The 15,399-nt window shown below is 34.0% G+C and overlaps 1 protein-coding gene across 5 annotated transcripts in view; it reads left to right on the top strand.

Moving 5' to 3' along the window:
* FGD4 (FYVE, RhoGEF and PH domain containing 4) overlaps positions 1-15,399 on the top strand; it is a 1,935,878-nt gene that overhangs the window by 1,775,856 nt on the left and 144,623 nt on the right. For all 5 annotated transcript variants that reach the window (XM_044088116.1, XM_044088113.1, XM_044088111.1 and 2 more), the window contains one exon: positions 11,490-11,662. In XM_044088116.1, coding sequence (XP_043944051.1) covers positions 11,490-11,662 — 173 coding nt within the window. The remainder of the gene's footprint in view (positions 1-11,489; positions 11,663-15,399) is intronic.

The raw sequence follows: 15,399 nt of genomic DNA, 5'->3' as shown, positions 1-15,399 counted from the left end.
CCTATTCCATTAAGTCTAATTAAAATTTAAAGACACACAATGCCTTTTTAATAAAATTCTTATAAATCCACTTGTATAATTAATATATTATACTTTCAGTCCTTGATAATACTTTAAAATAACCTTACATATCTATATGATTTTTAAATAATAATAGTAATAATACATACATCATACCTTAAGAAATGGTTAAACTTGTGGAATGGTTAAACTTTATTTTATTTTATTTTCAGTTTGATTACCGGGGAAGTCAACTGGGCCAAGAAGTGCCCATTTTCAGTGGAGGCCCGGGGAGAAAAGCTCCATGAGCAATACAATACAATAAAGGTTACAAAATACAAATAAAGGTTACATAATGTTGGAGATTAAATACAAGAGTAAGATTCATACATTCAGGAAACTGCAAAGTGTAATATACATCATGAGACAGTTTAAAAACAGAATTTTCAGAAGTTAAACTTGTGAAGCTTTAGCTAATAACACTGGTTTAATAGTGATATATTCATTAAAGCCTGGGAAAATGTTAAATTTTAGCCTTAACTGCCACTTTAATTCTTTGTTCAGCAATAAGTTTTTAACATCTCCCCCTCTAGGATTCATTTTAACCATGTCTATAATGCCAAATTTAAAACCATTAAAACCAGGACAATAAATGGAATGCTTATATAGTGCACTAGCCTCTTTTTTTATCTTAATATTATGAACATGTTCATACATTCTATCCTTGAGAGCCCTCTCAGTTTTTTCCTATATAGAATGTAGAACATTTTGCACATAAACCTAAATATACTATCATTTTCATATTGCAATTCCCTTTACAAAACCACACTCTACTATACATACCATTTTGTAGACATATACTATCCTCCTTAATAATACAAGAACACTGCTTACAATTACCAGATGCAGTAGTTACCTTTTTAATTAAAAGTTTTGGTGCTTGCATTTGTTTGAATGTTCTTTTGAAATTCACACCAGTCCTATATGAAAAAACGGGTTCATGTCCCACCACATCATACAACGCTTTATTTGTTTTAAGCATACTACAGTTGTTCTTTATAATGTCTGTGAATAACCCTGTAAACCCATTGAATTCAGTTACATATGCTTTTTGGAATTTTCTATTCTCCTTAGCCTTAACTGTTACATCCATGGGTTTACCCAAAAGAGGTTTATATCTAATACCCCATCCTCTACACACCTCATCCAACACCCCTTGCATCATCTCTCTAGGGTAGCCCCTCTCCATAAACATATCACCCAGGCTATTCAGTTCCTTGTCCATATCCACTCTATCTGATGTCATCCTTGCAATACGGACTGCTTGTCCCTTTACAAGACTTTTTTTCTGGAACATAGGGTGGTGACTAGTATAGTGCAAAAAACTGTTACACCAAGTGTTCTTTCTATATATTCTAGACTTAAAACCTTGTTGAGTTAGAAAAATAGTGGTGTCTAAATAATTTATACTTGATTTAGCCCATACATAGGTGAGTTTGAAATAGGTAGTGCATTCATTTAAATATTGCATAAAGGAGTCCACTGTTTCTTTGCTCCCATCCCATAGAACACATATATCGTCCAGAAATCTCATGTATAGGCGTATATTGTTGCTATAGTGACTGTTAAATATGTAGCAACACTCCCATTCCAACATTACCAGGTTGGCGTAGATGGGAGCGCAAGCTGCCCCCATAGCCACACAACTAATTTGCTGGTAATATTCACCTTGAAAACTGATATAATTATAATCAAGTACCACTTCCATCAATTCGAGAACTAATTGGATTTGATCTCCAGCCATTTTGGAATACTTATATATACTATTACTGAAAAATTGATGCCCCTGCCGTCTAGGAATACTGGTGAACAAATCCTTTACATATATAGTAAGGAAACTCAGATTTTCCTTCCAAACTTCCTGCGTTAATTTACTTAGAAAATCCCATGAATCTTTAATTAAATGATCCATTTTATATGGGATCTCCTTTGTCCAAAACTCAACAAAAAGTGCCAGTGGGTGTGTTTTGGAATTCCTAGCAGACACTATGGGTCTAAATTGAGGGTTGCTAACACACTTTTGTTCCTTAGGTACCCCAAAAATATTCAGGATAATAGAATAAGGTTGCTTTAAAAAATTGTAAGTTCTACCATCAATTCTGTTCTCTAGCAGATATTCTTCTATCAGTGAATTGATTCTACCATATGCAATCATGATGTCATTTTTAGAAACTTGGGGAATAAGTGTTGGTGTCAAGCAGAATGTTAGTTATAACATTATTGTACTCTTCCGTACCATAAATGACTATTCCGCCTCCTTTATCTGGCTTCATAATACGTATGTCAGTTTGACGCTTTAAGTCTTTCAACAATAATTTTTCCTTTTTGTTCAAATTAGAAGCCTCCATATTGTTTCTATTGTTGTTATATGCTACATATATTTCTTCCTTGACATATTTCTCAAACGTCATAAGAACTGGATGCAGGGGAGGATTAATTGTACTTCTTCTATGTAACCCTTCCAAAAATATTTCTTCCTCAGTATTAGAATTTTTATACACCATTTCTAAATTCAGTTTCCTAAGGTAAAGTATGAAATCAACAAGTGTGTTAGCTATATCTCCATAATTAGTTGCCACAAATTTAAATCCTTTGGAAAAAAGGTTAAAATGTTCCTTTTTAAGGTTAATTGTGGTATAATTAAATATTTTAAATCCCTTGTATTCACATATTATACCATCAAAATCAGAAATGTATTATTTCCCTTTCTTCCCCACTTTTTTCCAGCCCTGGTTTTCCCCTTTGTGTGTATAGTGGTATCCCGAGTCTGAGTTGTATCTGGTTTTGCAGTCCAATCTCTCTGACCTTGTCACAGCTAAAAAATGCTCACTATGTTCAGGAAAAGAATCCAATTCATCCAATCTCCTAGGTGGAATATGACCCAATCTTTCATCCCTCATATTTTCATGAACCCTTTCATCTGAAAATGTACCCCCACTACCAGTTTTGCTGTTCTTATTAGTGTTAATATTATAATTAACATATTTGTAAGGCCCTGGATATGCCTTGATTTCAGCGTACTGCTGTTTATCTCTGACAAACTTTTTTTGTTTTCTTAAAAATATGGCATCCACTCTTTTATTCACTCTATATAGAACTTTCTTATATAGTTGCTCACATTCACCGAATAAAAGGTCTTTCATAATATCATCATTTAATTTTTCCACTTGATTATTCAAAGCTGTGAATGCCAAATCGTTATATTTAATAAGTTTACTAATGAGCCCCAGTCCACATTCATTAAAAAAAGAATGAAATTCCTTGATAATTTCTTCATTATACGTGATTCCGAAAGGGTATTTAATCATTCTAAGCCTCTGCGGAACCACCTTGAGGTTGAGGCAACATTGCAAATACCTATTATCCAGTTGCAAACATTTCTGTTTAAACAGTTTCTTTTCAAGCATAAAAACCATGTCCTTCAACGTAGGCACATTATCGTCAACTATATACACATTTGCATTACCGCTTCTATCTACAGCAGAGTCAAATTCAAAGTTTTTAGTAATAACATCACTAAATGACAGTGGTTCAACATTTTGGATCCTAGAACCACCAATATATGTACCTTTATCACCAATATATTTTATTTTTACAATTACATCGTTTTGCTGTTTTACAGTCTCTTATATTACCACCAAACAAGAAACAAAAAACATGAATAGATTACTTTTAAAATTTTTATGGTATCCAAATAAATCTAGATTGAATAGAAATCATCACTTCAGACCTTGAAAAAATGTGCGTCTCAACTTTCCTAATATAGATACTTATGCAAAAGTGGCAATTATTAAAATGATTCTTAATTGGTTAGATATAAATTGTATATCAAATTGGAAAATCTTACATCTGCAATTACTGAATGTCAATAAGCTAGACTATTTAGAGTTAGTACATTCTAAATTGTATAATCCTTTCTGGATTTTTATCTGTAAATATATTCAAGAATAACACTGAATAACTCAAATTATAAATTCTGGTGTGAATCTCTAATTCCATGTTCATTAACTAAAAATTTTATGAATAAACTACCTTCTCATATGTTTAACTCTTGGAATAATAAGCATCTTTATTATGGTTACCAATGTTTGGAAGGAGTTGCATGTAAATCTATCTAAACTATTTGTTTAGAATTTAATATAAATACTAATGAATTAAAACATTTACAACTAATTTTAACATCATTTCAAACTAAGTGTTCTTTTTTATCTAACTACAAAATTGAAATTCCTGAATGGATAATAACTGTATTTGAAATTACTTATAAACATCTGGAATTTAATGATTTAATCTTGAAAATATATCAAATGTTATCCAAGGATTATTTGAATTTAGATACAATTTTTTAGAACTTTTTTTCCTAAGGAATATTCTGTAGTTTTCTCTGATCAAAATAAAAAACATCTTCTTTCCTTTCTTAAAAATGCATCTTGGACCATTTATTGGAGTATATTTACTTGGGAAATATTTGTTTATATCATTTATAACTCCTGCAAGAGCTGTTATAATGACAAAAGAAAATCTTTCTAGCTGTTGGAAGTGTAATAAATTAAGGCTAATTGGTCACATTTTTTTTAATTGTTTGATGGTTCAGAATTTCTGGGTAAAATTTCAAGATTTTTAAAGCATTGTGGAATGATGCATTCTTAGTAACAACAGAAATGGTTCTCTTTAATAGTCTATGAATAGATAAAAGAACAATTTATCTTCTTTAACTTGGAGTATACTTACTGTGGCCAGCAAAAACTATTACAAGGAACTGGAAATCATTTTCAGAATCAAAATGTAAAGAATTTCTTTCTCTCCTAAAGGAGGTCACAATTAAAAACAAATTAAAGTAAAAGAGAGAAGAATTTATCCAAACAAATGAAGAAATAATCCTTGGTTGAAGGTTTTGGCCCTTATTGAATCAACATCTTCATCTACTTAATTATTTGGACTGTTGGGTTTTTTTTTTTTTTTCTTTTTTTTTAATAGAAATTGTCTTGTTTCATTTACTACCTTGTTGGTTGCAGGCTTCTTATACATATTATAAATAGTTATAATTTTGTTTATTCTTTAAAACTATGATTTATCATATGTCTTCATTGTATAATATTTTAAAGTTTATCTCTTTTGTAATCTTTTCTTTTTCAATAAAGTTTTAATAAAAATATTTCAAGTACAAAGGGTGATGACCATGAAAATGTAAATAGGCATTGCTAAATGTTGGCTTCCTATATATATATATATATATATATATATATATATATATATATATTTGACCTAAATCCATTGTGGGTAATAAAGATGCAAGTATCTAAAAACTAATCCTTTTATTATCAAACTGATGTGTAAAATGTAAAAAAGTCATGCTTGAATTCAGCATATTCATAAATTCATTCAACATCTCCTTAAACCTGTTCCACAGAATAAATATATTGTCTAGGAATCGTAAATATATTTTATAATACTTGTAAAGCTCTAAATTAAATGGGAAGCCCATTTCCCAATGGGTCAAAACCAAATTAGCCTAAATGGGGATGTATGCCACCCCCATAGCTTGACCTTTATGTAATTTAAATATTCCTCTTCATAAAAGTCATAATTGTTGTCTAAAACTAACTCCATTAAGTCCATCAATTGATGGAAAACTTTATCTTGTAGGAATTCACACCTTAAAAGACTTTCATGAAAATATTGTAACCCCTCAGTCTTTGGTATACATGGAAACAGGTCTTTTAACATCAGTAGTTAAAAAAAAAAACTGTTCTTTTCCCATAAACTACTGTCAAGGTAACTAAGAAAGTCACGAGAATCTTTTAAAAGATGTTTAACCTGTAAATAAACTGGTTTTAATGTTCTGTCAATAAAGGACATTAAGGGGTAGGCTTTAGATCCCTATGCAGCTACTATGGGTCTGAAAGAGGGATTATCAACATCTTTATGTATCTTAGGAATATGAAAAATCATCGATATTCTGGGTATAGAATTGCTTAAAAATTTATAAATGTCAGGTGTCAACAAACCTTGGTAAAGATGATCTAATAGTTGTACATCAATCTGTTTATAGCAATGTTCACTTCATTCCTAGAGCTAACACTAGAGAAGGCATCATAATCTCTAGTATTTTGCTGACATAATCAATATTATCAAAAATGACCATCACCTTTGTCAGGTTTCATGACCCTGATGTTACTGTTTTTTCTGTTTCTCGGATAAATTTCTTTCTTCCCCTAGATTGAATCTAGGCTTATGTTCATTTAAATGGACATAATTATAAATGTCCATTTCACATGTCTTTTCAAAGGTTGCTAACAAGGGATGCAGGGGGGGATTAAAAATACTTTTGTTTTTGTAACTAGAAACTTTGTTTTTGTTTGTTTCTTTTTACTTTCCCCAGTGTATTAAATTAAATAACTAGGTTGCGTTTCCTAGTGAATAGTTTAAGTTAAATAAAGGTGGCATCATCATCAACACTGTCAAATTTCTTTGTGGGTAAGAATTTAAACCCTTTCTGAAAAAGGTAAAAATGAATGGGAATGATATCAAGATTACTATAATTAAAGATCTTAAATCCACCTCTAATTAATAGAACTATCATCTTCTCTTCTTCACCCGATTTTTTTCTTCTAAACCCCTGTCTGCCTTGACCTAATTGATGTTGTAGGGTATTTGATGTCTGCCTGTTCATCTCTTCCCTCTGCTTCACTATCCTTTGTGAATGCAGGAAGGGAGGGAGAGCCTAAAGGGTCATGTTCACTTTGAAAATAATTGTATACATCATAATATCCCTAACACTGTAAAAATTAAATGCCTGACCATTATAGTCTTTCTTTGTATGTGTCTTAATAGGGTATACCCTTTTCGCTTCACATTGGGGTAAGTTGGGTTGAATTTTCTTCATTTTTCTATCCCTGTTAACCTCACATTTCTTATCAATTTTCTTAAAAATGTTATGATGTACATTTTCATAATTTTTATACAACAAATTGTTGGTTATTTTCTTGTTTAACAGATCAGCTTCATGCATTAAGTCTATGATGTATGAATTATTCCATGCAGTAAGTTTTAAAAGTTCCAGACCGTCCCTGTTAAACAAATCTATAAAAAAGTCATAACATTTGCTTTTCACATATAAACATTTCAGAAATGTACTCATTTGTAGTCCCATACGGACCATCTTTAATTTAATACCCTCTGCCAAATAGTTATCCAAGTGTTGATTTTTAAGTTTCATCAGTTTGCTTTCAAACAGATGAATTAAGTCCACCAAACTTAAATCCTATGTGTTATTAGGCAAATGAGCCAAATGACTCTGATTAGTGTTTGAAAATATAAAGGTTTTGTCTAACCATGTCAGACATCTGAACACTAGGATAAATTACCAGCCCCTTGTACAGTACCTGTGGGGGTTGCTTGTTTCTAAATCCACTACTGTCTGAGGTATATGAACCCTTCTTGCTGCCAAGGAATAGGAGTACTTCATTTTCAGTCATGCACCACCATTTAGACCCTGTGAAGTTCCATTATGAGAAAAAAAACACTCCCATGATTTGTTATCTCTTTACCGTTCCCAATAACATGAACCTCCTGCTGTGTACTCGTGAATTCACCAGAATGTTGACTAAATAATTCAGTCACTTTGGTTAGTTCACCTTTAAATTCATTAAATCCTGCCAACAGATTGTCAGTCTCAGATCTGGTGAACTAATATCCAAAACTGATCCTTCCATCCTCATGCAGCTAACCTGGAAGCACTCCAAAACCAAAGAAAAATGGGTTGAAACACTCGCAAATACTGAAGAACCAAAAATACAGTGTTTCAAGAAACTGCCAAGATGTACATATAGAAATCCACTATAAACTTAGTTAAATCCTTTATTATTAAAAATTATGTTGTGTTTTCATCTTTTAAAATACAAAACTTCATCAGAACAAGGCAGAAGTGACAAAGCCTTCATTTAAATAAGTTAACTGGCCGATCATCTTTTTAACCTACCCAGCTACATTTCATAATCTTAGTTGTATATTCCATCATTTAAAAACTGAGCTGGACTAGGACAAACCCTCATGAATGGAACTTAGACCAGGTGTCTTCCAAGATTTCATCTATCATTGGGGAGTTCCTCAAGTAGACTTCTTTGGGTCCTGTCTGAACAATCAACTGGCAAGAGTCTGTTCCAAGACTCCATGGAATAAAGACTGGAAGGTAGATGCCTTTTCTTTTCCTTGGACAGGAATGTTGCTGTATGCTTTTCCACCCTTTCCCCTAATAGCCAGGGTACTTCTGAAGATTCAGTAGGAATCCCCCAAAATTATTCTGATTACTCCATTCTGGCCCAGGCAGCCAATGTTCTCCTTTCTTTTAGAAATGGCCAGAGACAATTACTACAAGCTTCTTCATGGACTGGATCTACTCAGACAAGAGCATGGGGTGTTTGATACACAGCAATAGCAATCATCTTCAATTGACTGTCTGGATTATAGGGTCTTAATTACTTTTAGGCACCTGTTTACTGAGGACGTGCAGCAGATACAAATGGAGACAAGAAAGCCTGGTACTAGAAAATTGTACATTAGCAAATGGAAAAGCTTTTCTAGTTGGTGCCAGCAACATAAGCAGCACCCATTTGGGACTAGTTCTCTATTTTTGCAATAGTTGTGTGAGTTACTATCCTATGGCCTTTCTTACTCCTCTATCAAGGTTCATTTATCGACATTTCAGCATATCTGCCTATGGATCCTCCTCTTTCAATACAGTGTCATGTCAAAATGGTTTGAAAGGGGTTTTGCATAAGCAGCTGCCAAGAAAACTGGTGGTCCCGCCTTGGGATCTTAATTGTATGTTACAGAAGCTAACACTTTCTCCATTTGAACCAGGTAATCTAGCTGACTTCAGATTCTTAACATGAGAAATGTTTTTACAGATTACTCTGACTTCTAGAAGAAGATTATCTGAGTTGCAAGCTCTTATGGTGAGTCAACCCTATCTCATTTTCCATGGAAACAGGGTTTCTTTGAGAAGAAATCCTACATTTATGCCTAAAGTGATATCTGAGGATATCTGAGTTTACTTTAAGCCAGTCTATACATCTCCCTGTTTTCTTTCCTAAACCTAAAAATGAGAGAGAAAGAATACTTCATACTTGGGTTGTCCACAGACAACTCAAGTACTATCTCAATAGAACATAATCGTTCAGATTAGTTGTTCATTTCTTGTGAAGTTAAAAAGGGACAACCTGTGTCAAAACATACTATTTCCAAATACATGTTACATAAAATACATTTTAAATAAATGTTACATTGTCCAAAACAAAACTATTCCAAGCAGGGTCAAGTTCATAAGTGAATGCTAGGCTAACTGTCCTGATGAATCATTTTAAGCTTAGCCAATAACCCAAGGTAAGAATCAAACCCTGTACTGTGTGCCTATGAGGCAAGATTGTGTAAACATTATGCCAAACCTCCAACCCTAAATTAGTACTAGGCTAACTGCCATTGCAGGCCACTTTAAATTTGGCAGATTTTCCCATGTGAGAATCACATCTTGCACCTTGTATCTGTAAGGTAACCAACTTAACCATTATGCCAACCTCCCAAAACTGTATTCATATGTAAGTACTAGGCTGCCTGTCTTTTCAGGCCATTTTAAGCCTAGCCAATTTCCCTTCAAATGTGAGAATCAAACCCTGTATTTTATGCCTGTAAGGTAAACACCTTAATCATTATGTCAACCCCAAGGCCCACTCTACCAGGGCATTGGCTTCATCTATGGCTTTTTGGAAAGGGTTAGACTCTAGAAGCTGCTTCTTGGTCCCCTGTATGTACTGTTACAAAGCACTAAGGTATTATAAACTTGATTTCTTCTTTAGGTCCAGATCAAGTTTTGCTAAGACCATTCCCCAGGGAACTCCTGGAATCTTCCAAATATAGTTAGCTAAAGTAATCTCCCCATATAGATAAGTGATCAATATGATGAATATAGTTCAATTATTTAATTGAACTTAGCATAACAGTAGATGTTCGAATGGTCACTGCTGCAGTAGCTGCTTTTGGTGTGTTTTTTGTTTATGCCAAGGAGTGGACATTTCTGTTGTCTTTCCTAGCACTGCCCTTTCAGAGCTGAGCCTCCCTCTCTCTGCTGACAGGAAAGCTTTGAAGGGCTTTTCACCCTAACATCTGTTTTAGTCAGCACAGCTCAAGCTGCTTGACAGTAAAACATATATAACTAAGGGTACTGCAGCAGTGATTATTCAAACATTTACTGTTATGGCAAGTCCAACTGTCACAAGTGTACTTTCTATAGTTGCTTAATTTCATAGGTTCATAGGTATGTACTAGGCTATTGGCCCTGGGGCCTATACAAGCCTAGTCAAAAAGGTACCCTGGCTTTCGCCACCCAAGAAAATTATTTTCCTGTGCCCCTGTCTAGCAGAGCCACAGAAGTGATCCCTGGGGTGAATTTCCTATTTCCATCCAATTGTCGAGATTTTTCTTATAGAGGGATAATGAGGAACTTTGGTTGACATGAATGGATAGTCTGTTCCAGGGTATGGGAAGTCTCTTGGGACAGGAATCTATCCCTCCAGCATATTCTGTTTGTTGTGGTGACAAGGTTTAGGTCCCTAGAGTAATTTGTTCTAGTATTTACATTTATAGGCTGTCTTTTCCAGTTCTTCCATTTCTTCTATTAGAAATTCCAAGCACTAATGCAGTGTCAGTATTCATTTTTATTTGGGTAGTTCAGCTGCTGCTTGTACTTGAATCATACATACCATTCCATAAAATTCAACTTCCAGGTCAGCCTCTCTAACACACTTATAAAGCTCTGCTCTGAGATGCAGACATGCACTGTCATTCCCAGTACATTTGAAGACCCAGTTTTAGCAGCCCACCCAGGCAATAACATGTATCCTTATGTTGTCAAGATAGCTCAAAAGCACAGCACCTATACTGAAGAAACTATAATGTAAATAGCAGTGGACTTCTCTGGATATACATTGTAGGCCTACAATTCTGCTTGCATACCTTGAACTATTTAAGTTTCAAGTTATTAACAGTAAAAAGTCACTGGAGAAAATAAATATGGACTTTCCAGTTTGTTCCTCACTTCTTCCATGTTCCCTTTTGGACTAGACAATCTGTGATATGTACTGCTTATTTTCAGTTTTGTCTGCATCTGAAATGTTTGCACTGTAATATCCTGCTGCACTGATTTAGTGGTTTATTAAATTCTCATGCTATGTGCTTTTTATTTAGTGGTATAAAATGGAGATGGAGCATTTCAGCTGAGGTGTAAGGCCATCATTAGGTGATATTTTTTTTTTGTTGGGTTATTTGAAAAGTGCACCTACATTATGGTAATATTTGCATTTTGATAGATCACCATGTACTACAGAATGAGAAATTAAAATGAAATACTTTTTTGTATTTTTTCATTATCACAGTTCAACAGTATGCTGCTGTATTGTGTTCCAAAATTCAGTTTAGTGGGAACCAAATACACTGTGCGAACAAAAATTGGCATCAGTGGCATGAAGGTGGTAGAAACACACAACGGCGACTATCCTTTCACTTTCCAAGTGTCTGGTAAAGAAAGAACTCTAGAGCTGCAGGCCAGGTAATAGCATAATATCATGACATGTAGGATCTTCTATTCGTAGAAATGTATAGTAAAAGAACATATGATTGTAGAAAATGGGAAAATTAGCATGCTTATTCATCTCATTATCTGTTTTACTGGTACAAAAAAATTATACTACAGACCACTATTATTATTCTATTTAGTCGATGTTCAGCAAAAGAGATTGTTTGTTTTTTATCTGTGCCCTACAACATATGACACTTCATTTATTGGAGCACCTTTTGTGATTAGTGTAACATTGTTATAATTCATTTAAAGATTATTGCTGGTTGTGTTTGTTACTTCAAGGGATATGGATGAATGAACACTTGAAAGTTAACCCAGAAAGTTCAGTGATTTCCTGGCTGAACCAGAGAGATCATTTTGCTGAGTAGCAGTATATCATTTTATGAGATAATTCTTATGATAGATGATATTCAGCATACAGAATATCCACCTTGTTTCCACCATTGTAGTCTTAGGATGAGCTTTCAGTATTTGAATAACAGACATGGGGAGGTGTTTGAATGTACTCTATTTTGGAGACATAATCCATATCCCTGTTCTTGATGACTACATACTAGTGGAAGTTGTGGATAGCTTACAGTTATCTAATGGAAAAAAATCATTACAGGAGCATTAAAATAAATATTGTTTTATATTTTTTTACATTTGTTTACAGATCTTTTCTAACTGGGCTTAACATCACCCCTTTTTCTCCGGAGATCGTGGGAGAAACACTCTAAGACTTTAGTTTAAATGTACATGCAACAGAAGTTGGAATATGCACAGGCAGTTAACATTTTAGTAAAAGAATTAGTACAAGTTCAAGATAGTAACCATTTTGGAACATTAGTATATGCATCCTTGGAGTAGAAGTTGAAGTAGAATAATAAGTTTTGAGTATAAGAGCAATAGGTATGTTATTAAACATTTGGAACATTAGTATATGCATCCATGCAAAATAAGTTGTTGCATGCACAGTCAGTAAACATTTTTGGAACATTAATATATGCACCCATGTACATCTGGCACACATTTTGGAATATTAGTATATGCATCCATAATCAAGGTTGTTACGTGGACAGTCAGTAAACATGTTGGAACATTAGTATGTGCATGCATGCAATAGAAGTTGTTACATGCACAGTTAGTAAATATTCTGGACCATTAGTATATGCATCCATACAACAGAAATTGTTAAATACACAGTAAACATTTTGAAACATTTGTATATGCATCCCTGAGGTAGAAGTTGTTATATGCCCAGTCAGTAAACATTTTTGGAACATTCATTTATGCTTCCATACAATATTAGTCATTGCATGCACAGTTAGTAAACGTTCTGGAACATTATTATATCCATGCAACAGAAGTTGTTACATACACAATCAGTAAACAGTTTGGAACATTAGTGTATGCATCCATGCAATAGAAGTTGTTACATGCAGTTAGTATACATTTTGGAACATTAGTATAGACATCCATGCAACAGAAATTGTTACATGCATAGTCAATAAAAATTTTTGGAACATGAATGCTGTATATGCTTCCATGCAGTAAAGTTGGTGCATTCACAGTCAGAAAACAGTTTTGGCTTGGGATGTACTAAAAGCTGTAGACTACACAAGCAGCACAAACATGGGTATATTTACAGTAGGGGAAATAGTTTGCAAGTTGTACAGAATCCTACAGTAGTGGAAAATAATACTTAAAGGTAAGAGAAATAGGTAAAGTAAGGAATAAGGTAATGAAAATAAATGTGGATCAGTTAAGTATTGAGTATGAGCAGTAGTCTAGTGTCATTCTAGGAACATTAATTCACTAATATTTACAGAAATTAACCACACCCTTGAGTTACTAAAGGAAAGTGCCCCTATACATGTAAACAACTGTTTAAAAATAGAATTGCTAAAAAGGCAAAAATGGTAAACACAATCCCCTTGAGGTGCTAGAGAGCCCAGCCAAGATTGCTGACTAAGCCCAAGGCTCTTGACAGAGCCTGCAGAAATTTAGATAAAGCTGAATGAGTAAGAACAGAATCAGCAGCTGGCTGCTTTTAAAGCTGGAAATGAGGTACAATTTTGCATTTTGTGTGAAAAGTTAATCACAGTAGTCCAGGATGTGAGCTCCTTGAAAGAAGCAATAGGATAATATCAAATAGAAGTGTAATGGTTACAAGAAAAGCTGCAATATCATAAATATTCTATAAGAGAATGAATGAACTATAGGCATAAAATAAGCTAAAAAGTAATGAAACAGCAACATGATTGAAATACCCTACAATTATTGATATGCAGAAGGGGAAATGCTGTAGCACAGTTAGGGTGGGGCTAGAGGAGGAACTACCTAGGGCACAAATTGCTGGTGGTGCAATTAGCCAAGCCCAATCTTTATTTGCAGTCAGTCATGAGCGCTGTAATGTGCAGTGTGTGGTCTGAACTGTAGTAACTGCTTGCAAGCTGTTTGCTACAGTTTACAAGTAGAAAAAAAATCATTTTTGAGCAAAACCTGTAACGCTTCTTCCAGGCAGAGAGTATAAGTTGGTGGTTTGCAAAAATTGCCTTTTCAGTCTTTTTTTTTTCTGTCTAGCGAGACTTACTGGTAAAATGTTGCCATATAAAAGCCTGTTCCTCCTAAGGCACATGGCATGTTGCCTTGTTGTTTTGTTCTATATGTGGAAGGGTCTTCAAGGAAGTCTAATGTAAGTTTCATTCAATTAATTTGCTGTTTAGGTAATTATTTACTTGTTCTGCCTTAGTAGTATATGGAACTGCATGCTCTTGCTTTCCTGGAAATTGTTTATTGGTCAGACAGAAAAAGAATTGTTAAAAAAATATACCCGGGAGGAAATAAAAGCAATTAAAATAACCCCGTGAGTACAGTTGCCTAGAATGCCCAAAGATTCCATGTGGGCAAAGTTATGGATATTGAATATACTGTGTTAGGGATACCTTATTTCCCATGGGGTTGATATGATAACAGCACTTAATGCATTGGAATGCAAGTTTACTTTGCTTCTTCATTCTATATACCAAAATAGTCTTAATATGGAAATTGCTTGACAATATCTGATAAAGGACTGGTTTGACCTAGTACTTGTATGTGTTATTTCTGTTGATGTTTTCCTGTGATAAATTTTCTGAGTAATTTTATATTGGGTTCGTAACATTAAGGGGATTGTATTTTGTATATCTTTTCAGTTTTTTAGTAGTTTTATTCTTTTACATTGTTTAATGGCATAGCAAGTGTTTAAGAATTCATAAAGCATGCGGTTAATTTCTATAAGCTGTAATGAATTCATTGATGATCTTTATTTCTGTGGAAGGCCATGTTGCCAAGGCACTAGGGAAGGATTTGTTTGCACTAAAGTATATATAACATTCCTTTTGTGGTGTTTTTATTTTATGTGTGATAATTTATTTTCTGTTTGTTGCAGAGAGCAGTTCAAGGTGGGAAGGAATGAAAACCATGTGTCATAAGTGAGTGTATGCGTTTGAGATCATGTGTGCTTATCTTGAGGCCATTGCATATCATTTCTCACCAAGAAGACCATTGTAGATAGGGCATCTTTAGAATCATTGTGTTGCAACTTTGGGTTGGCTGCTTGGAAATACTGTGGTTTAGGAATGAATGACAGTGAAAATTAGATTTAGCAGTTGCCTGCCATGCAATAACCTAAGTTAAAAAAAAAAACAATTCTTTTGAGGGTGACCTTGCAGGAGGCATTGGCT

The sequence above is a fragment of the Protopterus annectens genome, chromosome 11.part0 (assembly GCF_019279795.1).
Source record: "Protopterus annectens isolate FY-2018-M chromosome 11.part0, PAN1.0, whole genome shotgun sequence".
Lineage (NCBI taxonomy): Eukaryota > Metazoa > Chordata > Ceratodontiformes > Protopteridae > Protopterus > Protopterus annectens.
This window is presented reverse-complemented; position numbering and strand designations above follow the sequence as displayed.